The following is a 23765-nucleotide window of genomic DNA, read 5'->3' as shown; positions in this document are numbered from 1 at the left end:
GCCCCACAACACCAAACCCCAGAGAAAAGATGAGATTAAACCCCAGGTTTTTTAAGCTGGTATTTTTATTAGAACTCTCTACATAAAGCACCTTTGCCTGCCTTAACCTCTCCAAACGCAGCTCTTCCGTTACACAGCACGAGATGCTTTGCACTACTCGGCGTTCCTGGATTTGGACACGGCTGCCCTCACTGCCTGCATGATGGCATCCTTGTCAATGCCAAACATCCTCAGCAGCTCAGCTGGCTTCCCGCTGCGGGGCACGTGGGACACAGCCAGGCGAGTGACGGTGACGCCGGGTTCCCCCACGACAGCGGCACACACGGCTTCGCCAATGCCACCTGTGGAGAGAGGGCAGGCACGGCACTGATGGAGCGACCCAGCAGGAGCACCCCCCCTGTGTGCGTCTGAGCAAAGGGGCTGGCAACTCACAGCCTCCGTTCCCAGCCTCAGGAAAACACCATCACACGTGTCTGAGTGGGCAGCTGAGAAATGAAAACCCTGTCCTGTATCAAAGGCATTCTGAGGACAAGCAGGCTGCCATTTCATAAGTACTCAGCCATCAGCAGCAGGATACACCTGCCTCTCAAGGGCACAGACTGTCAGCAAGCTCTCACCACCTCAGCACCAGCCATCAGGAACCAGATTTAAAAATACACTTTGACTGAAGAGCATTTACAAGTGTACTTAACGTGCTGAAATTCCAACCAATCTCAGCAGCACTTCAGAGCTCCATCTTTTCACAGTGCCTGTACGTGCTGCTGGGCACCTCTCTGGTTATGTAATGTATTCACAACCTTTGCTCAGAGCTCAGCTCTGACTCACTATCAGTCACAGGGACAAAGGACACAACAGGAACTGCAGGGAGGCAGGAGAGACACTGGAAACAGAAGTACTAGGGAAGAAGAAAACAGGACTTGTGTCAAAAGCATGTGCTGTGAGACCTGGTAGAAGTGGCATTTCAGTGCTACCCTTCAGCCAGAGTGTATCCAAGATCACAGGGCTGCCCACAGCTCCAGGCATGGTGGTATTTAAACTGAGCCTGCAGCCAGAGGCACCTCTATGGCTGCAGCTGGTGAGATCAGTGTGAGGGGGCCTGTCATGCACTCAGGGTTCGGATGCACAGACACCTGCCCTGCCTGCACCACAGAGCACAGTGCCAACACAAAGGCCCTGTTCAGCACCTCACAGTTAATACTCTGCTGTCTTGCAAACCTGCAATAAAATACTTGTCCAGAGCTGAATACTAAGCTAGAAAAGTATGAGGTTCAGTGATCTATCACCATCCATAGTCTGGGACAAAGTATGGTGTATCCAGAACTTACAGTAGAACCAGCTCGCTTCAGGCAAGAGTGATGCTCACCTTAAACTAAGAAAATATTCCCATAACTATACCTACTAATTTCTGTTAGTAGATATTTATGATGGTGGAGAAGAAGAAGGGAGAAATTTATCCCAGAATAACTGTAGAAGAACCCTGGAAACTGCCCATACCATCTGATTTCAAACAGCCTGGAGCCAAGCTTTTGGACACATGAATAAACCTTCACAGCAATGGTCTCTCTTGCAATTTCACACCTGCAGAGCAGCTGCTGTACAGCCTTTCAGAGAAAACTCTGAGCAGAACCCGTGCAGCACAGCAGGAATTTACAATTTCACTGGGCACAAATGAATCCAGACTTCACTCAGACCAAGCACACAAAGGGCACACAAGGCCAAGTTAATCAGAAAGGCAGCCCTGATTACCCCTTACCCTTTACAACCTTTCAACACTCTATCACTTTGTAATCCTAGTAGCGCCAAAAAAAGCTGAAATCTCTCTTTTGCTTTACTGGGATGACAGCATCAGGTCCCATACTCCTCTGTCAGGTCAGAAACTGGGAGCCTCCAGCCTCTGAGGGCTGTGACCTCCCAGACCCTGCTCACCTTCATGGTAGTGGTCCTCAACAGTGATGATTCTGCCCTTGGTTGCTCTTGCACTTTCAAGTATTGTCTTCTTATCCAGGGGCTTTATAGTGAAGGGATCAATCACACGGATGTAGATTTTTTCTGCATAAATAAATGAAAATTATTTACAACAATTAATTGCAACATGCAAGACAGTGCCAGTGGTACAGGCAATGGCTGTGATCTCCTGAACCATTATGAGAACAGCCCACATGAACTCCCAGGTACCTGTACCTACCACAGATCCCAGCCAACCTCAGTTTTTATATATATTCTTTCTCCATGCACCTTGTGCAACAGTGACATCCATTTATTCAGATATGATGGAGGAGGCTTGGATGAGTGACTCAATGTTACCAGGAGCACCCATCAGCAAAACAGTCATCTAACTGGCTTTTCCCAGGTAAGACAGAATCCAGTTACCAGAAAATCCTCCTTACTCAGATTGTCAATTGTAATTTTTTTCCCCAGACCTTTATTTTACCTTTATTGTCAAGCCAAGTGCAATTTCCACCTGGTTGTTTGGTGTGTAGACATTCTGAATTCTTTCTTCACTGTAGGCTGCCACCTCTCAGGTGTGCCTGTCTGAGCTGCCCAGCCCTACCAGGGCACCCTTAAGGTTGGTTGGCACAGACCCAGATCTGCCCTGCCCTCATAAGGCAGGCCCAAATGGCTCATAAAAGCTGCACACAAATGGCAATTGTTTATAAAGAATAGCAATTATGGGAGGTTGTCTCTAATCCTAGCTGCCTGAACACTGGGCTGACTCCTACACATGAAGAGGCCCTATTGTCAGTTTTGTGACTGAAGGCTCTTTAGTGGCCAATGCATTTTGGGTATTAGACTCTGCCTCTGCACTGTGAGATTATCTCTCCAGTGGTGATTACTCAGGCTTCAAGATCAGCAGAGCATTGCAAAGCATGGTAAATGTAGAAAAATAACAATGGTTCTGAAAATACAACTTTGAAAATGTCCTAAGCCTGGTGACTCAAGGTCATGACAAAGTATCAGTCCACCCAGATGCTGCACACAAAGCTCCCCATAAGCCACAAGCAGCATTACTGTATTATCTCCTGCTGTTTGTAATCTCTTCCTGGGCAGAGGCCCCTGACTCACAGATGAGTTTCTGATGGTTTCTTTCTCGTATTTCATTGAAGCATTACCATTGCTGTGAGATGTCAGTGACTCGAACACTGCCACAGATTTGTGCCCCTCCCATGCTAGTTCAGAGCTGCTGCATTCAAAGGAACCTAGGTCAGCAGTGAGCCCAGCCCAGGGCCAGGTGCCCACGGGCACACACAGGTGACAAGCTGTGCTTTGGGACCTGGCCCTCGTCTGTTTGCAGCCAATTGTGCTGTACTTGGCCCAACCAGACCAGGTGCCACTCCTGCTTCTCACACAGTGGCCCCAAGCCTGTGCCCATAGGGCATTATAACAGATCAGCAGTTCTAAGGAGATCTGGATGTGGTCTGTTGTCAATTTTCATGGCTACTAATGCTGCTAAGCCAACTAAAATCTCCACTAGGGAAGACTGGCAGCTGTATGCTGTATTTTACTCTATCAGCTAACAGGTGCCTGACTAGCTGTCTGAACAGTGTAATTAATGTTTACCAGTACAAAGGGTGAGCAGTTAGGCTGACTGGTATTGATTTTTTTTCTGTGTTACATGACAAAAAGGAAAAAAGTCCCACCTTTTCTCAGCTGCTCTGCTGCAGTCAGTGCTTCATGCAGAGTGACTCCTGCTCCAATCACAGTCACTTGATCATCTTTACTCTTCAAAATCACCTGCAAGAAAACATGTCCATGTGTTTTTAACACTTAATCTTACTGGGTTTTTTTAGCATTTCTAGAGATTTTAATGGAAAGATGAAATCTTTGCAATACTTTAGAGGGAAAAGGGCTTTTACAAAAGGAACACTGCATATTTTTTCTGATTCTATTTATCTGTGCAGTATTTACCTTTGCCTGTCCAATATGGAAGTCCTCATTGTTGTTGTAAATGACAGGGTTTTCAGGACGACTGGTTCTGATGAAACAAATGCCCTGTTTCCAAGGTTAAAATGTTAGAAGTTAGGAAAACAGAAAAATGTTGACATTGTCGTTGATAAATCCTATGAAAAAAATACAGCAAAACTACTTTTTCTATTTGTCTGATATTCACCCTCCTATGCTGCCTCTGGTCTTATAAGTAAACTCTGCCCCACCAATTCCCATTAGTCCTTTGTGGCAGCTGGTTGCTTCAAACAGTACAAAACACCTCACCTCCTCTTAAAGCATACTGATAACTTACAAATTCCTTTCTGATTCCAAGATACTTATTTCTCTTTTGTTCTCTTGTGGAAATGGAGAATGCCACTTGAATTAATTAGACTCTTTTACCATACGTGCACAACTTATACTCTGTCAATTTTAAATTAGAGAAGAATGTTGGGTTGAAAGCAAAGAAAAAGGCTTTCTGTCAGGTAAAGTTCCAGAAGAAGCAGCAAACTCATACTTTAATCTCTTCTTCCCACTCCTTTCCCCATCTCCCATCTTTTTTCCCACAAATCACTCATCACATTTGTTAAACACCACATTTCCACACTTCTTCACTGAAAATCTGTAGTAGCAAAATTGAATTCTTTCAGATCATTTGCTTCTTTCTCAAGAAAAACTTCTATGGTAGCCAAGGAAAATACTGATCATAGAGATGATCAAAATCTTCAGTACAGAAATTTATCTTTCCATATCCTGCTTCAAGTTTGACCCCAGAGGTAAGGTACTAGGAGAGCACTTTTAGGTTTGCTAAAGATCTAAAGGAGTTGCACTTACTCTAATTCAATATAGATTCAAACTGCACTTGTGTAATTATTTGCATCTCCCCAGATTTGGCCCACAGCATTCCAGACTGTTCATTCTGCACTAGCCTGGACAGAATGTCTGCAACCTTTCCTTGAAAAGAAAACATCCCACTGCCCTGCTGGAGCCTCAGGAAAAATTTACGTGGGTAGAGACATCAAGAAACATGCCAGAAGCAACAAGAGTAGTACAAAAGACAGAAGTATTCTCTGGCTCTGAAGTACTGTGATGCAAACCTTGGTGTTGGCAGCTATTTCCACTGCTTTTTCAGTGGCTACAGCATCACTGGGGTAAAACACAGTGGAGTTGGGAATAGCCCGGAACATGCACAGATCCTCCAGTCCCATCTGAGATGGCCCATCCTCACCTGAAAGAATTAAAGCAGGGTTACAAAAGAGCAAGTGCACATTTTTGGCAATCACTCAATACAGAAGTGAGGCAAAAAAGGAGAAAAGGATAAAATCAGGCACACACACAACATGCAAGTCTACCTGCTTGAGAAAAGAATCATCTTCTCCTTAAACTTGGAACCATCTAAACAGTAAATAAGGATAGAAAGAGACTAAAAAGAAAGAGAACTGGGATTAAAAAGAAAAAATAGGAAATAAAGTACAACAATAAAACAAAACAAAAGGAATACAACCAAATAGGAAGGGTACAGATACAGAAAGAGGGACACAAGTTATGTGAACATCTTCAAATTTACATGTGCTGAGGCAAAATTTATACTTGTCAATAAGAGTTCCTCCAGATTTAAACTGCTAGAAATGTAAAAGGAGAATTGTATGTGTCCCATCAGAAAGAAAAGAGAATGTAATTGGTACAACTACTCTCAAATTCTTAGGCTGATTTCAAAATTAAATGAAGGGTATGTATGTATTTTTTAATACTGTAAAAAGGTCTTTTAAAGAGCAATAGAGCCTCTCTTGTTAGTTTAACAACTCGAGTGCCTCATGGCATAAACTGCAGATCTATGGAGAAGAATCGTTAGCCAGGACACGTGCTGGGTGCCATGATGTTCCATGGTTAAAGAAACAACCACCACAACACCCCCCGCCCCCGTGACCTTATGTAAGGGAGCTTTGGGAATGGCACTGCTCCAAACCAACCATGCACAGAGCTCTGAATCCACTCATGTCACAGCCTGCAGCAGCAGGGCAAAGAGCCTTCCCACATGCACCCTCTACCTGTTGTTCAAGAAGGACGAGTTCACGAGGAAGGAGGAGAATATTCTCCTAAGAGCAGCACAAAATTCTGAAGAACTTTAAACACGTTAAAGAGATCAATCATTGAACTCTGCCACTGCACATTACTAATAAAGTAAGTACAGACCAGGAAGAGGAAGTGTCTCAGCTTTCAAACATGACATGAAAAAGCTCTCTCAACATCCCAGTTTCTAAATGTGTGTACTCTCAATGAGAGGGACCCAGTGGGCATTTTCCTTTCCTAAAATACACCCGCACAATGAAGACATAGAAGGAAAAGGAAATTATGAAGAATAAAATTATCAGGTGATAATTTTAATATCCTGAATCTGAATCTTATCCAAGGTAGAAAGTTACTCATACTTATCCTGCTTTAGCTATGGTGGTGTCAATACCACCAACATTCAAAGCAACTTACAGGTGCAAAACTTACATTTATAGCTTAATAAAAGAGGTGTTTAATATCAACAATAGCAAATGTCCAGGATATAAAACAGTCTAAAAAATTGATACTTGTATTTCTGACATATTTACACTATGATTTCTTTTCCTATATGTTCAGTTTGAAAAACACAGATTTTTTTCTATTATTCTCTTATGACCTTAAAACTTATTTAATGTTTCAGTCCATCACCAACTATTAGTCTAGGAGTGAACTTAGTACAAGCTCAGAAGGTCATTGTGATAGCTATTTCTCATAAATGTAATGGGTTCAAATTTCAGTGCAGCAGAAGCCCAGGTATACCTAGGACTGCAAACATAAAACTTCAATTTTCACCACAGATCTAGATGGGATTCTGAATTCCCTGCAGGCCCAAAGTTCTAACAGGAAGTGTGCTTCATTCATACCCTTTCATTTAAAATTGAATTTTTTAACTGCTAAAGGATTTCTCTGGAAAACTTTGTAACTCTTCATATAAGTTGCAAAACTTACATTAACATCATATAACTCTTTATATAAGTTGCAAAACTTTAGGTTGAAATTCTTTTTTGGAAATCAAGTTGAGGCTTGAATGAGATTTGTACCTCAAACAACTTTATAAATCCAAGCCTGCACTTCACAGTCACAGCTCCTAACAGAATATTTCATGTGCTGAAAACTGAAACTTGGAAGTGTAGTTCTAGGAGACAATTCAGGTAACTCAAAGGAGTTTTATCTTCTTAAATCAGCAAAGACCAAACCTAATTGGCTTTTGCACCAACACCCTGCTTGCTAAAAGTCTGAAGGTGGAAGGACAGATTTTAGTGAGAGGCTTGTATTAGAATCCCTCCCTTAATTACACACAGAAGCCATAATCTGATACACATTAGATACAGTCTCTGCTCCAGAGAACTATAGTGCTACAAGTTAAATTTGAGGTTTCGGATGAGATTACATGTGTTTATGAAGCATCTTTAGATCTTCACCAATACTGCAGATCAAATTAACTATTTTGTTTTAAATGGAAAAAAAAAAACCCAGCCCAACTCTCCTCGAATCCTTACTGCCAGCCAAAACTATTAAATCAACTGAAAAACTGATGTATGCAGAGAGCCTTAATTTACTACCCCTGTCAGCTCTTTTGCTTTCCTAAGAAATACCTACTAGTTTTTCAAGCATGAATGTCTACTTGTATTTTTCTTTTTGGTATGCAAGTCTGTTCCTGTTTTCATGGGTCATGTTTATGCATTTAAAATAAAAAAAAAACAAAACTCTCTTCCTCCTTCAAACCAAAGCCAACCTCAATATGATCTGACGTGTTTCAAACAGTTACAGTGGGAAGCCAAGACAGGGAAGGCTCTGCTGGTGAGGGCCCTCAGCCTGTTGGTCTGAGCTGTGCTGGCTCTGCTGCCTTGGTCTCCACTGGCTAATCCTTTTTCCACACCTCTCAGGTGGATGGACTGCAGGGCAGGGCCTGGGCAAGCAAAGGTCCTTCTGCTGTAAGATATCCTGGGTTTGGCTGGGATAGTTCATTTTTCTCTTAGCTGGTACAGGGGTGTGTTTTGGATTTAGGGTGAGAATGTTGTTGATAACACACCAATATTTTGGTTTTGCTGTGTGGTGTTATCCTAAATCAAGGACTTTTCAATGTCCTCATGCTCTGCCAGTGAGGAGATGGACAAAAAGCTGGGAGGGACCATGGCCCAGACAGCTGACCCAAGCTGGCTACAGGAACATTCCATACCACAGAATGCCATGCTCAGCATATAAACTGGGGGGGGAGTTGGCTGGAAGGGGCTGATCACAGCTCTGTGACAGGCTGGGCATTGGTCAGTGGGTAATGAGAAATTGTATTGTGCTTGTTTTTTGGGTTTATTTTTATAATTACAATTATTATTAGTAGTAGTATGTTTTACTTTGTTTCACTTATTATACTGTCCTTAACTCACAAGTTTTTTTCTGATTCTCCTCCCAGTCCTTCTGCAGGGACAGGGAGTGTGTGAGTGGCTGGGTGGTACTTGCTGTCCAGGAACAAGAACCAGACACAGATCAGGCTCATGACCTCCTGAGGAATCTCAACATACAGAAGTCCATGGGAGCCGACCAGATGCATCCCAGAATCCCAAGGGGAGTGGCAGATGTAGCTGCCAATACACTCCCCATGAAAGGTCACAGTAGTACCAGGTGGAGTCCACAGTGACTGGAAAAAGGGAAACACTGCACTCAGTTTTAAAGAAGGGAAAAGAGAGAAGCCTGGGAACTACCAACTACCACGCTGTGCCTGGGAAGATCCTGGAACAGATCCTCCTAGAAGCTGTGCTAAGGCACACGGGGAGAGGCAGGTGATTCAAGGCAGCCAAGAGTAAGTCCTGCCTGGCTTTAAGCAACCTGGTCTAGTGGGAGATGTTGGAAGGAGGTGACCTTTAAAATCCCTTCCAACCCAAAAATTTTTATGATTCAATTTTCTGAATTATATAACAGCTTCAAAGTTGCTGTTTCATCAGTATGTAAGAGGTTTTGGATTTGTTAAATCACCGTATTAACAATTTCAGTAGTAGATAAGTTGATAAGTTGAAGTAGTTATTTCAAATGTGTGATCACTAAAGTGTTTTTGAGATTGATGGACAAGAGCATCTGTGCAAGAACAGTATTATTAATTTCTCATTTAAGAGACTGGGAAACAAAGGTACAGTAAGCACATGGCTGTTCTCTCCACAGAAGACATCAACTGCAAAGATGAAATGGAACCTAAACTCCTCAGTTTCAGTCCAGTCCCTTTTTATCAGTCTTGTACAGTGGAGAAGCCTGTGGGGAAAAGTCCTATTTTCATCAGGCCAAAGAGGAAAAAGAAGCCGATGACAGCTTAAATTTTGTTCATTCTAAACACAACAAAAGTGAATTTGCAAATACAACTTCCTCCTATCACTGCTGCCGCTGTTACACCACCCAGCTATAGTACAGCTTGTCTCAACAGAGCAGGATCCACTTGACTGCCACTTATCAGTGAGAGATGGGGACTGCAGCAGGAAGCCGTGGTGCCCTTACCGATGGACACCCCGCAGTGGGAGCCGCAGAGGTTGACGTTGCTGTCGGAGATGGCGGCCATGCGGATCTGGTCGAACGCCCGCGTGAAGAAGGTGGCAAAAGTGCTGGCAAAAGCAACGGTCCTGTCACGAGTGGCACAGCCAACTGCAATGCTCACCTGAAAGAGGGACATTGGACAAGAACAGTGAATTCCTCATTTATCAGTGGTTTTCTGGACATCATCTGTGGGACTTCTTGCCCTAAAAATTTAGCAAGAAGGTCTCAATGCAGATTAAAAATCTCTGTTTAGTCCTGCTTCTAATTGCTGGTGTTTCCAGAAAGGAAAGGAGGCAACTCACCCTCCCAATATCTATTCTCCTGCATCTCCTCTGCTCTATGCTTCAAGTGCCAGCTGTTATTGTTCACTCTTACTGGCAGCTTCTTTTCTTTATCTGCTTAAAGCAGCCATTCAAAGATTTTTAAGACTTATCCCCCTCTTTCTACTCCTGGATCTAAGGCTTACATTCTCAGTCCAACAGACATGGTCTTGCTATCTCCAGCAGACAAAAATTGTCATTAGTAGGAGGGAATGGATTTACCTCTGTTATTTGGACTGGTATTTACTAAAAGGACCCTTCTTTAGCAAAATGGAAATTAGAACTAGGTTCCTGAATTTGTTTTTCCTGCAATTACCTCACATTTATTTGAAAAGCAGGTATTAGACCCCTGTTCTAAAGGGACTCACACTGAATGGTCATTTTAAATTTTCAGTAAACCCAGGGGAGGAGTTACCATATTCTGTTCAGCAATGTAGCACTCAATGTAGCGATTGGGATGTTCCTTCTTGAAGAGCTCTGAGAAGGTGGAGTTCTTTGTGTCACCATCCAGAGCAATCACTCGATCATTGGCATGGCCCAGTTTTGCAAGTGCAACCCCGTAAGCCTTGCGGGTGGCCCACTGCAAAAGGAAAACACACCAGGGCTGCTGTCACTTGCTGCTTTCTAGAGGCTTTTTTTTTGTTCCTATTTTATTGTTTTCAAATGATAGCAGTATCAAAAGTACATATGAGAACAGTGACACATAGAAGAGTAAACAAACCCACAATGAAGCATTAGAAAATACATCTGTGCTGAAATTGGCAAGTCCCTGCCAATCCTGCTAGGAAATGTTTAAAACCTTGCTTTCCAATCATGGAAATTCACTGAACCTCAAGGAGTTTCTTCAATTTCAAAGGCACATCAAGTGGTTTAAAAAAACTGATAATGATCATGAAATGAAGAAGAGTGATTTGAATCTCCATATTTTAATATATTTATTTATGCTTTCGATACCCAGCAAGTTGATTGTGTCACACACAGAAATAGATGTCTGCCTGCTGAGAAGTGGTGGGTAGTGGCAATTGTGGCAAGGGATAATACAAAACCTCCTGCCATTCAGTTAAATAGTCTCACACTTTGAAATGTCTGATCATCAGTGAAAAAGAAGGGAATACCTTTTCTCCCACTTTGTAAGTTGGTGGAGATGGCATCTTAATGTTTCTAATATTTACTATAGGTGCATCTTCTTCAGGAAGAGCTGGAGAAAGCTTTTTCTTGTTTTGGATTCTGTCATCTATTTCTTGAATGATCTGCTCAGCCATATTTTTTGGAAGGGGCTTTCCATGCCAGCTTTCCTTATCTTCAACACCTGTGTATTTAAAATCAGATTACATGTAAGAAAAGTATAAAAACAATTTAGGTTTTTAGCTGCAGATTTTACTCAGATGAAAGTGCAGTGGAGTATGACAGTCCAGTACGTCTTCCAAGAAAGAAATTCCTTGAGCAATTACAGTAGTATTCAACTGCATTAAGACAGACATATTTAAACAAATAGGAATTTTACATAATCAAATTACATATATTCCAAACTTGTGACAAAATCCCAGCATCTTCTACTGAAATTATTTGTAAATTCCAGCTAGCAGACCAAAGTGTGGCAGGAAGCAACCAGTAAATCAGTGTGAACATTTCCCATGAAATTTCAACAGTTAGTTCTATGTAAACAAGCTCAGTTAAGTTTGAAAAAACAGTTAACCAAGGTGTCCAATTCAAACAAGATCTGATGTTTTACAGCTTTATTTTAATAGCTTCTGATGACTCTTATCTGTGCACCCGGAACTAACAGCCAAATCACCTCTCTGGCTGATACACTACTTTTCCCTCAGTCGACTGCAAATAATGAACTTTGCTTGCTTACTCAATGAAAAGGAATGAAGATATTTACTGCTGTTATTAATATTTATCTGGTCAGAAAGGCAAGATCACTGGGTACTGCTAAAAGCTGTGGCTAAAGGGAATCATGGCAACCCTTGACACACTGAGTGTGCATTTGCTCCATCCCACAGATAGAACACTCCATAGCTAGCATGTCTCACTTGATAGGACCAAACCAATTTTCTCAGCATTAATGTTGCTGAGAGGTACAGAGGGTGAAAGACCTTCTGCAGGCTGTTGCTCAGATGTGCAGGTACCTTTACTACAGCACTAGGTATCCACCTGTGTATGCAAAGCAATAATTGTTTTATTACCTGATATGCCTTTGCCTTTAAAAGTCTTTGCAATGATGGCTGTTGGCTGATGTTTGGCCTGGCCAAAGGCTTTGCAAAGCTCCTCCACACTGTGTCCATCCACGATGATGGCATGCCAGCTAAGAACACAAACAGATCAACTGTTTCTAAAGGGTTTTAGCATGTGACACTCTCTGGTAGTCAGCAATAACAATAACAAATACTAAATTCCAGTGCAGTGTCTTTTTAAGAGACCCAAAGTATGCCAGAAACACGAACTAGCATTTATTTGAGACCATAAAAAATAGCACAGCTGCTTTTTTATAATGCAAAATGAGTCATAGGGGGTTCAACAGCTACGAGCAAAATTCACAGCCCACAGAGAACTAAGTTATCCTACATTTCTTCATACATAATGGCCATTTTTAATCACAAGAGCAAATCAAACATCTAGAAATAAGATGAACACTGACAATAGATGTTGATTAAAAAACCCCAGAACACTCTGGCATAATTTGGTTTCTATTGTATCTGACAATTTTTTACATGGACTTTGCATCTGCATAGAAATATGAAACCAAATGAAAGCCAATACACAAAGAATTCTCTTACTTTCTATCCTGTTTTTTTCTGATCTACTTGCTATGATTGGATATGGGGTCACAGTTATAAAATCAGAATTTAATGTGTTAAAAACAGTTTTAAGACCCCTAACAGATTTATCTGTGCAAGTAGTCCTTATTTTTCCTCAAAACCAACAAATTTTGCCACTTTTAATACTCCTGCTGCAGCCATAAAATCGATAATACTGGACATTATTAAAGACCATCTTCCTTGCTGATGGAATCCTTTAGAGCTGAAAGTTTATTTGAACAATTCTGCGAAGCAAATAAAACACACATTTTCAAATGAGAGATTATCCTGAGCTTCTCCCACTCACATACCCAAAGGCCTCGCAGCGTTTCTGGTAGATTTCAACGTGATGCTGCAGAGGAGCAGGGTCACTTTGTCCAAGACGATTAATATCAAATATAGCAACAAGATTATCAAGCTTGTAAAAGCCAGCAAAGGCCATTGCCTCCCAAACAGAGCCTTCAGATAACTCTCCATCTCCAAGCAGACAGTACACTCGATAGCTAGAAGAAATTAAAAATGAAAATAAATTAGGTTTGATGTGTAAGCACTATTAAATCAAAACTCCTCCAATAATTCATAGTAAGAATTAATTTCATTTTTCTATCCCAATCTCAATTCCCATTGTTCATTGCATTCACCCAGCTAAAGTTACGTAACCTCAGACGAATCAAATTAAAATAGTTCTGAGCTGATACATGTTAGAAAAATAAGATGAGAAATACTGCACCCCTTTCCAAACCTTTGTCTCAAAAAAATCAAGTCTTAAGCCTCCCACTCCAGGACTTGACTGAACAGGCCCATTGAACACTGTCACTGTGACTCAGCAAGATCCTGAACAATGCAGGGACAGTTACCTCTGCTTCCTCCTATATACACTCTGGAAGGACAGCCAACAGGAATTAATTTCAGGAAACTCTAAATTGTGGGTGAGCTCAACTATGGATTAAAGCATGCTGCATGACAGATTTAGAGCTCAGGAAAAAGGTAACCAACATGATATGCCTTTGTAGACTATTTCTCCAGCCACTGAAGCCTTTTATTTAGGTAAAACTCAAGTTAGCAGGAATACTGCCTCATTTCTACCAAATTCAGCCACAGCATTTGTCTTTTACTACCATTCTTCTGGATGGCAAAACTTTTGTAAATGTATATTACAGATTAAAATAAAAAAAAGGATAGTAAATTAGCCTTCAAATATATAATTTTAAAACAAAATAATAGAGATGGCTATTGGCTGTCAGTGATTTTTTTTACTCAAAATGAAGCTATAATAGACTTTTGATCTGATTCCTACCTGCCTTCAGCTAAATGTGAACTCCTTGCACTTAAGCTGCTCCCCAGTGCTGCACGCAAGACCACCTTTTCCTTTTGTCATGTAAGCACTAGTTAGATTTTTTCCACACGTAGCATCTGCTAAACTCAATTAAAATCAGCAAGTCATCTTTCACAGAAATGATTTCAAGCTAGTGAAGTGTAGGACACATTAACTGGGCAGCCTATGCTCAGATGTACTAGAACTGTCAAATAAAATATATCAACCACATCAGGCTATTTTCCTCCTCATACAGATTTGCCTTTAGACATCTTCTTTTCTTATACACAAAACAAATGGCAGGAACAGTCATTTTTCTCTCTGTGGAGTCGAGTGCCTTTCTGATAACATTTTGGAGCCCTACTTTATGATTCAATTATGCTATTATTTACCATAAGAGTTCCTTAGCCAACGTTCTCCATTATTTGCCATCTGACTTTGAACAGACAACTCTAGCTTGCACTTTCCTTCTAATGGGACATATCCAGTCTCTGGAAGTTAGAGGCTCTTCTAACAACTCCCTGTCTTCTCTGTTCGGGAACATCAGCTTGCAATGCTGTCAGATTACAAAAGAAACACACAAATGCACTAATTGTTGCTAATCTTTAAACCCTTGGTAATTTCACTGGCAACAGTGAATTTGTAATTATCTATCATTTAAAACGTGAATTTGAAATCAGATCTGGGCATGGAGGATGGAATAAAGGAGAATGAATCTATCTATCTATCTATCTATCTATCTATCTATCTATCTGTCTATCTATCCGTCTATCTATCCATCCATCCATCTATCTAATTTATTTTAACAAAACTTTCCCATTAAATGCCTATAATCATGAAGTATGAAAATGGAATTACCTGGCTCTGTCAAAGAATTTGCCAGTGTATGCCATTCCACAAGCAGCACCAAGACCCTGCCCAAGGGATCCAGTAGCCACATCAGTGAAGGCTTGTCTCTGAGAATAAAAAGGCAACAATTATTTTACAGTTATGAAACAGAGGAAGTAATTTCCAGTGCTAGAAGATGGTTCAACATACATAAAAATGCAGCTTCTCAGCCATAACAATATGCAAGTTCCTCTAAATCTTGCCTTGAACCCCTGTTTTCCCTGCTATGCAGATTTCTTTCATGATTACTGTTACAAGCTAACTGGGCTCTCTGAGACGGAATGGAATTTCTCAGCTATGCTTTGCATGGCAACAGTTAAGAATTGATTATTTTGTGTAAAAAAGAATCAATTGAAACAACTGGCTGGGAATGGAAGGACCAATGAGGTGCCAAACTGGGTGTAAACTCTTGAAATACCTCAAAGCTGCTTAAAGGAAATGTACCTAAACATTTATAAAATGGAAAATACTGCCATGCTGGACTGTAGGGGAACTTTACTACAACAATAAAGGTAATCTTTACATGCTCATTCAAACACAGTTCAAATTAAAATTCAGTTGTGAACCCATAAATGCCATCATCCTTCCTAGAAGTTTTTATCTTTCCTGTATCTGACAACCAAAATTCCTGTGAAATACATGTACTTGTTTTACAGAAAACATACTTTTGTTTCAAAGATTATGAGCACTTACTGGCACTGGGTGTCCTTCTAGGACAGAATCAATTTTCCTCAAGTTCAATAATTCTGCTTCTTGTAGAAAGCCAGCCTCTGCCCAAACAGAATACAAAATTGGTGCTGCATGACCCTAGAGGGAAACAGAAATTGTAAACAAAACACAAGTTTCAAAATTCCCGACTATCAAGACAAAACTCTACAAAGCTGACAAACCCTGAAATCAGGTTCTTGTGCCCATTAGGAAGGCACAGAGTTATTAAACAGTTTTACAATGCACACATCCACACTGATGCTTGTTTCCAAGTTCCCCATGCCCCTGCTTACAGCACCCCAGCAGGATGAGCAGTGTTATCTCACTAGAACTTCTTCAACATGAATGTACTCAAGGTTGAATGCAATGAGTGACAACAGGCAAAGTTTTAAGGTTTGTACACTCAGACCTTTGTGGAGCAGTCATCTTCCACTCCTGGAGTCATCAGGAGGTAGAAGAGCACGCAGAGGTTTGAAGCCATTTAGCAACTCTGGACAGAAACACTGATTAATTAGAGAGCTGAAGTAAACATGAGGAGGTGACTCTCTCAGTGCTTCACCTCAGCATCAACTGTTTGCTTCTCACTCAATTCCTTCTTTCAGAATGGCCACCAGAAATGGCAACAATTACATCCAGCACAAGGACATTTACCATGGGCTACACAGCACTACTGTGTGCCATCACTTGAGCAGTTCTGACTCAAAGATGGAACGTGCATCACTTCATCTGCCATATTTTACATCATTTGCCATGTTTTATGTTTTCTGAAGGCCCTCAGACACCTTAAGGCACATGCCTTTATGTCACATGAGCAATATATTGCCATGACTTGCAAGGGCACAATGTAAAAGAGGACAGAAACACTAACAGTCAGCACAGATTGGGGTTTAACTGTTTTCTGACCCACAGCGGCTTCAGATGTAACAATGACTTTACTGGCACTACCATACTGGCACAGTAGGAATTCAAACTACAAACTACTCACTAACCTGCCCTGTTTTGTGTAATGCTCCCTGAGAAGCTGGCAGGAATTAGTGCCCACTGTGACATGGCTGCAGGCAGAACAGCAGGGCTACATTTAACAAGACAGTACAAAAGCCAACTGCAATTGCCTCGTTAGAAAAATAAAACAGACCTTATTGCATCCTGGTAGATTGTACAGACAAATATAATATTTATTATTTAACATTAGAAAAACTTAACATAGTAGAGGTAAGACTTATCAAGACACATTACAAAGACCCTTTCCTTTTTTAACTGTTCTTAAATTATGCTGCAACTTAATGCAGCCAACTTCTTTCTTTCTGAAGCAGACAAAATCCAGGCTCTCAAATATTTCCAACAGACTTCTGTGCAGATATAAGTGTATGTAAGCACAAGGCAAAGAAGACAAGTCAATTTAATCTACAGACAGACAGCTCTTTGCTAGCAGACTGCAACAGAACAGCAAACCAGTAATTATTTATTTACCTTCGAAAGAACAAAGCGGTCATTGCTGGCGTTTCTGGGGTCTTGCACTTTGTACCTCATGGTATGGAAAAACAGCACAGACATAATCTCTGCTGCACTGCAACATGATGTAGGGTGGCTACAAGTCAAGAAGACCCAAGATTACCACTTGTGTTATTGTTTGCTTAGGACTACATCTTTAAAATATCACTTTATCAGACCCCAACTCTGCAGCATTAAAGTACACAAATCTGAAGTGTTTGATAACCCACCCCTGTGCTGTTCCCCCAGTGCCAGTCAGTCCCTTTGAGACAAAGGGAGCCTCTGATCTGGTTGAAGTGGATGTTCAATCTAGACCTTGCTGACAGCTCAAGGATTTTTCTTTTAGAGCTTTCCCTTCTTCTCCATGCCAAGGACCACCACCTGAAGGGGTGGCTGAAGCACAGGAGGACAGTCAGCCTGGGCCTGAAATCAGACTCCACTGATTCATCTGGTCTCAGAAATTCACACCAATGCAGAGGAAACAAGGACAGGTTTCCACAGAACTGGAGTCAGTTGCTGAGTGGAGAAATTAAAAGCATGGCATCAGGACTTGTTCAGGCTCTGATGCACATGCAGGGATCAGTAATGCAAGATTAACTTCTGCAGAAAGTTCTGGAACATTTATAATTGTATAACTTAGGAACCATTTCATTGTACCACATTAGAGCTAACAGAATAATAATTCTGATTTCTAAAGAGGACATTAAATAATGCAATTCTTGTTTTCATCTTCTACTGAAAATGGATATGGAAATTTACTGTCTCCAGTAAACACCTATATACATTGTAAAACACTAAATTGCTTAATCTTTGGTTAAGAAGGGAACTAACATTTTCTACATCTACATCTTTGTAAGTTTGAAATATTGTATGAGTTGTTTTATGAAATTTTTAAAGTATCTGGTATAGTCTCTCCCATTGAACTGTCTGGGATAACACCAGCATGAATTCATACTTCAACTATAACTTGCCTTAGGAATACACAGGCCCATTTCACAGGCAACTGTGCCATAAAATACCAACAAATGAATATAAAGTATGTGAAAAGATTATGCAAGCAGCAAATATGGAGTTATTCCATGACAAGGTATATATTTCATTCAAAGTGCAATAGAAGGGCACAGAACTACTTTTATTTATCTACATTACTGTAATTTATGTAATGATCACTGTAGTTCTTATGCACCTGGAATGGGTGGCACTACTTGACCACTTGGGAATACCAGCCTTGGCTTTTCACTTGCCATAAAGCTTAAAAGGTGTAAGGAGGCTCTTTAAAAACCTTTATTGAGGGTGGAAAATAGCATTTTTCAGATTTTACTCGTGTAAACTGCATCATTCTAGACATCAGCCATTGCTACTGAAGTAGAGGAAAGTGGATGATGAATACCAAGGAGGTTGAAAATGCAGTTTCATCTCACTTCCTCTTCTACCAACATTTACTTTTCATCTTTAGCAGGCTATTCTTCAAATATTTGATCCTACTTGTAAAACAGGACAAACTGACTATGAAAGTGTCACTTTTGTTTCTTACATGTACATTTACCATGCATGTTAGCATTAGACAACACTTTCACTAGAACTTTAGTCAGAATATTTTCTTTTGATAGTAATAAACCTTCCCGCCCAACATAACTGTAATAAGATAATAAAAACATGCAAAACACTAGCAAAATACAAATTATGGTTAGTGTCCATCCCTTAGTAAGTACTCACACACGGGGAACCAAGAGAATTAGCTTTAAACCATGGTTCAAACATATTAGTAAATATTTATGTATTTGAGTTAATCAATAAGCCTTACATGCTTGTTTAAAGCCTTCATTCCTTTAATTTTATTAACTTTATACTTAACCACACTTCTATGAACTCCTGGTCTTGATTAAAAAAGTTTTAAACCACCTAAAATGGTAGCATGTGGAAATAAAAAGAGTAGAAAAATTTAATAAATTACCTGAAAATTGGAAAAAAATCTTGTTAAAACTACAGGTTAATTAAATAAATTTCTACTATCAGAAATAACCCCTTAAGTTTGAAATACAATCCTTCAGTAGGAAACCAAACCAAAGTGCACTAGAACACCAAGATCCTGGATCCACACAAAACAAGGGTAAAATGATTGCACTGAGTCAGTTTCATGGGGGTTTTTATTACTCTGCATCTGTTGATGTTTGTTCCATCTACATGTGTCCACACATTTCAACTAGAAAGGAGAGTGGTAGAAAGTTAAAATGGATCACTGAGTCAAAACCAAAGAAAACTGAAGAAAAAATAATCTGCAACTAGTGATCACACCACATATTATGAAACTTAACTGCCTCTTAAGAAACTGTTGCAACTTCCACTTTTAAGAATGTCTCCATCCTGCTCTAGGAAGCCAAGACACTGTGTCAAAACTGCAGAAATTTATCATCAGCTACAGCAGAGAATCTACCCATATCAAAAGAAATGTGTGCACTACTTATCTGAAAGAAAAAGCTCTTCCACACCCCAAAGCAAGTATGTTCAATCTTTACAACTAACTTAATCAAATTTTTTCCCCGCTTAAGTCATTTTGAACATGAAATTTCTTTTCCAGTTCACTGAATTTTTCCACTCCAGCTGATGAAATACTCGAAGTGATGTGTTTGAGCAACTACAGGATCAGACCGACTTAGATCTTGTCCAGGCAAAGGCTGTACTTTCTTCAGCAGAAGGTAAAAAAAGTAGACTGCAAGAACTGGTGTGACATATCTACCACACTACCACTTATGTTGCAATACATGCCACAGTTCACAGAAATTACTTCCTTGAAAGTAGTAGGCAGGTCCTGTTTTCTCTGAAGTGCTTTTATTGCAAGTATTTCTTCAGTTTTTACAAACTACACCTTTAACAAACAGGTATTTCTTTAACAAAGTCAAAACCATAATGACAATTAACATTTTTAATTAACTGTATGCCTCTATTAAAACTTAACTTGCATTCAGACATCTTTTCCCATCCTCAGTGCACACCAGAAATTTAAGCAAAGCACACTGTCTCAGTTTTTGGAAAACTTATTTATAATCCACAGCCTCTTTGGAAATTTACATGCTCTGCCTAACTCCACAACAGACTGAATGGCTTTTGAGCACGTTACTCCACCATCATCTTGGCAACCAAATCTGATTAAAAAAATATATTACTTGTCAACAGAATCTTCCCTCAAGAGCCCATCTTTCATAATCTGCTTGTTATCAGGTTGTGTAATAATTTCAGACTACACAACTCCAGTGGCAGAATAAACCAGAGGGATTAATGAAATGCCTTTGTGCTAAAGGACTCAGCATTGTAGCACACATGAACCAGGGAATAAAAAGCATGAGTAAAACTACTTTTACTGTTTCTTCATCAGTATGGTGAGCATGGTTTTACTGTGAATTTCATGGACTGTAGAAGAGAAACAGAGGCTATAGTATCTGAACAGAGGCTGATCCTTATTCTTTAACAGCTCATCAGACAAAACAGAGAAATATTTTTATCTGTTAATAAGACAACTGATATACATCCCTGTGGCCTGCTTAAAATGCTGGAAGCTGAACACCGAAGCCCAAGCTCTACAAAGCACAATTTTTCAATTTACACTTTTACACAGACTTGTGTAATACTGTACACTGCAGCTCTGAAACAAATGAAGAACTAAAAGGGCAATTGTTGGGTATCCCATACTTCTCTCTCCAGACTGGCCCCAACAAGACACAGATTTGTAAAAAAGCACTGCTCTGACGTGCTGAGAGGTTTCCCGCGTCCAACACCCCCTTTCACATGAAGAACCACAGCAGCACTTTCATTTGCTGTCTGCAAACAGAACGAGTAAAGTTCAGCTTCGACAGCCATGTGAGGCAGCCCATGCCAGGCACAGGGCGGGTACTGTAAGGCAATTCAAAGAAGCTTTATAATATTTTACACATCACCCTCCTTCACACGAACCTCAGCATCCAAGGGATTCCTTCAGATTCTTTTTTTTAAACACTGCAGCTACTTTCAAAGAGGTCCAAAGGAGGAAATTGCAACAAGACAGGATACATGTGAAAAAAAGCCAAGCACTTAATATGGAAGCATTCATATGTTTTTCAAGCATAAAAAATGGCTTTAATTTTACATGACTAAAAGCGGATTGTTTGCAGAGATTTTTTTCCATAGGTAAAGCACGATCAAAGAAAGGATAACCCTGGAATCTGCACACATCAGAGCGCACGCTAAATCCTGTCCAGAGGCCTGAATAAACTGCCCATTGGAGACCGCGGGCATTGCACAGATAATCCCACTTGGGCTCACTTGAAATTCTGTGCAGAATTAGTTCCAACTGACGGGCACGCAATGAAAAAGAAGCCGCTTGCGCCTCGGGCACAAATTCTTTGGTTTCCAGTCCTGCACCAACTTAGCATTCCCGGCCTCTCTCCCAGTCACAACACCCGCCGGCACCGGCGACCGCCGTGGCCGGGCCGGGGCGGGCTCTGCCCGCGGAGCCCCGGCCGCCATTTCCACATGTGCCAGCTCCGCATCCGCGCTGCGGGGCTCGGCGGGGCCGGCGCTGCCCGCTCCCCATCCCGGCACGCCGCACCCCGCGCCGCGGGCGGGAACCGGACCGCGGCACCGGCTCCGCTCCGGCGCACCCGAGAGTCTCCGGGCAGCGGGAGCCCGGCACGGCCCCTCCCGCACCATCCCGAGGCCCGATGCAGCCCCGGGATGCGGGAGCGCGGCTCCGGTGCGCGGCCGGGGCTGGGTCGCTGCACGCCCGCCTCCCTCACTCACCCAGAGCCGGCCGCGGTCGTGGCCTTGATGGAGCTGATGCGGAGCCGGTTGGCCGTGTCCTTCAGCGCCTGCAGCGTCTGCTGGTCGGGCTTGTGGTAATCCTCCATGTGGGCGACGCGGGAGGGCCGCGGCGGCTGCGGGTCTCGGGCGGCGGCTGGACCTGCTCTGAGGATGGGCTTTGGAGGGCTGCGGCGGCGCGGCTCACCAGGGCCGAGCGCTGGGGCGGAGAGAGGAGCACGGGGGAGGGAGTGGAGCGAGGGGGCGGAGAGAGGAGCGGCCAGCTCCCTCCATCCTCCCTCCGCGGGCCGGGCCCGCTCTGGGCGCGGCGGCCCCGGCTCCTCCCGCGGGCGCCATTTGCGCGGGGAGCGCGCTGAGGGCGGGGGGGCCGCGCTCCCAGCCCAGCTCCGCTCGGGAATCCCAGCAGTGGCAGGGCTGGGACCGAGCTCTGGAGATCACCCAGTCCAACCCCTGCCGTGCAGGGTCACCCAGAGCCGCTGACACAGGGACGGCTCCGGGCGGGTCGGAATGTCTGCGGGGAGGGAGGCCCAACGCCTTCCCTGGGCACCTGTTCCAGTGCTCTGCCCCCTCAACCTAAAGAAGTTCTCTCTCATGTTGAGGTGGAATTTTGTGTGTTTTAGTTTTGGCCATTGCCCCTCTCCTGCTGCTGGGCATCACTGAATGGTCTGGCACCATCCTCTTGGCATCTGTCTGACATGTTTATATGCACTAATGAAAACCCCTCAGTCTTTTCCAGAATAAACAGGCCCAGCTCCCACAGTCTCTCCTCACAAGAGATGCTCCAGATCCCTCATCTTTGTGGCCTCACTGTACCTCTCCAGCTGTGCCTTGTCTTTCTTGTACTGAGGAGCCCAGAATTGGACAGAGAACTCCAGATGTGCCTCAGTAGGGCCGGCTAGAGGGGCAGGATCACCTCCCTTGACCTGTTTGATTCAAGCCCTGCTCTATAAAACTGTTGCTGAGGGTCTCCACCCCTGCCTGTTCCTGTCTCTACAAGAATGTCACAGTATCCCACAGCTTAACAGTAACCTGGCTCTTCCACACAGGAGAAACTGTAGCAGATTTTCCCCGTGTGGCTCCTGTCAGGATACAATTCATATTTCCATGATGTATATTACAAATTTGGTGAACACAGAGACTTTTGCATAAAATATTGACTTCACCAGCCATCAATCAGCCAATACATTTTTTTCTAGCAATTCTGAACACTATGATGTTAAAACTAGACTTAAATAGGCAAATAAAGTACTTCATATATGTTCTAGAAAGCTCCAGCAGCACCAGAAGTCACAATCTAGAAACAAACAAACAAACAAACAAACAAACAAACAAACAAAAGGTTAATCAGACAACAATGACAAAAAATTAGTAGTGCTAGGTTGAAGGTTGGAATTGACAGTCTTAAAGGTGTATTTCAACCTTGATGATTCTATGATTCTAAGACAGCTCAAATCTGGCTCATTAAACCTGGTATTCCTGCACTGTACTCCTGCATTTCAGTGTTCTGTCCACTGGTAGTTAGTACTAGAAACTGTATTGTATTGATTTTAAAATATCCTAGTCACATGCAGTGAACTAATGCTATCATTACTTCCAGAAGATACTGAACCACTCCCAATAAAATTGCTGTGCCTTCATCTTCAAGGCTCTGCAGACTTTGGGTTCCAGGGACAGAGGAAACCATCTCCATGTACAGAGTATTCAGCCATGCTCACTTGGCAAACTGCCAGGAGGAAGTACCATGTGAAACTCTTAGCAAGGTAGGATAAATTTTTTTTCAACATACTAACAATTTATCAGAAGAAATAAAAGCAGACATCACTCCCTTAGCATAACTGCTTTCTTAAAATGTTTCATCAGTTGTCGTCTTGAAAATCCTTTTAATGGAAATCTTCAGAAGAAAAGCTACACTGGAAATAGGCCAGGAAGGATAAAGCAGAGGCAAACAACCAGACTTGA

At 41.9% G+C, this 23765-nt stretch overlaps 1 protein-coding gene across 1 annotated transcript; it reads right to left on the bottom strand.

The window, feature by feature from the left end:
• Nucleotides 1–46: 46 nt before the first annotated feature.
• On the bottom strand, nucleotides 47–23095 carry TKT (transketolase). The gene is made up of 14 exons (XM_056501879.1): nucleotides 21789–23095; nucleotides 16995–17112; nucleotides 15510–15623; nucleotides 14787–14884; nucleotides 12925–13116; nucleotides 12002–12120; nucleotides 10928–11121; nucleotides 10228–10392; nucleotides 9457–9613; nucleotides 5022–5152; nucleotides 3907–3990; nucleotides 3639–3732; nucleotides 1927–2049; nucleotides 47–341 (listed from the first exon to the last, which is right to left on the bottom strand). The coding sequence occupies exons 1-14, from the start codon at nucleotides 21893–21895 to the stop codon at nucleotides 154–156; spliced, it is 1884 nt and encodes a 627-aa protein (XP_056357854.1). The 5' UTR covers nucleotides 21896–23095; the 3' UTR covers nucleotides 47–153.
• Nucleotides 23096–23765: the final 670 nt, after the last annotated feature.

Source organism: Oenanthe melanoleuca, chromosome 12 (assembly GCF_029582105.1).
Source record: "Oenanthe melanoleuca isolate GR-GAL-2019-014 chromosome 12, OMel1.0, whole genome shotgun sequence".
NCBI classification, from domain to species: domain Eukaryota; kingdom Metazoa; phylum Chordata; class Aves; order Passeriformes; family Muscicapidae; genus Oenanthe; species Oenanthe melanoleuca.
Note: the sequence above shows the minus strand (reverse complement) of the source record. Positions and strands in the feature narration are given on the sequence as shown.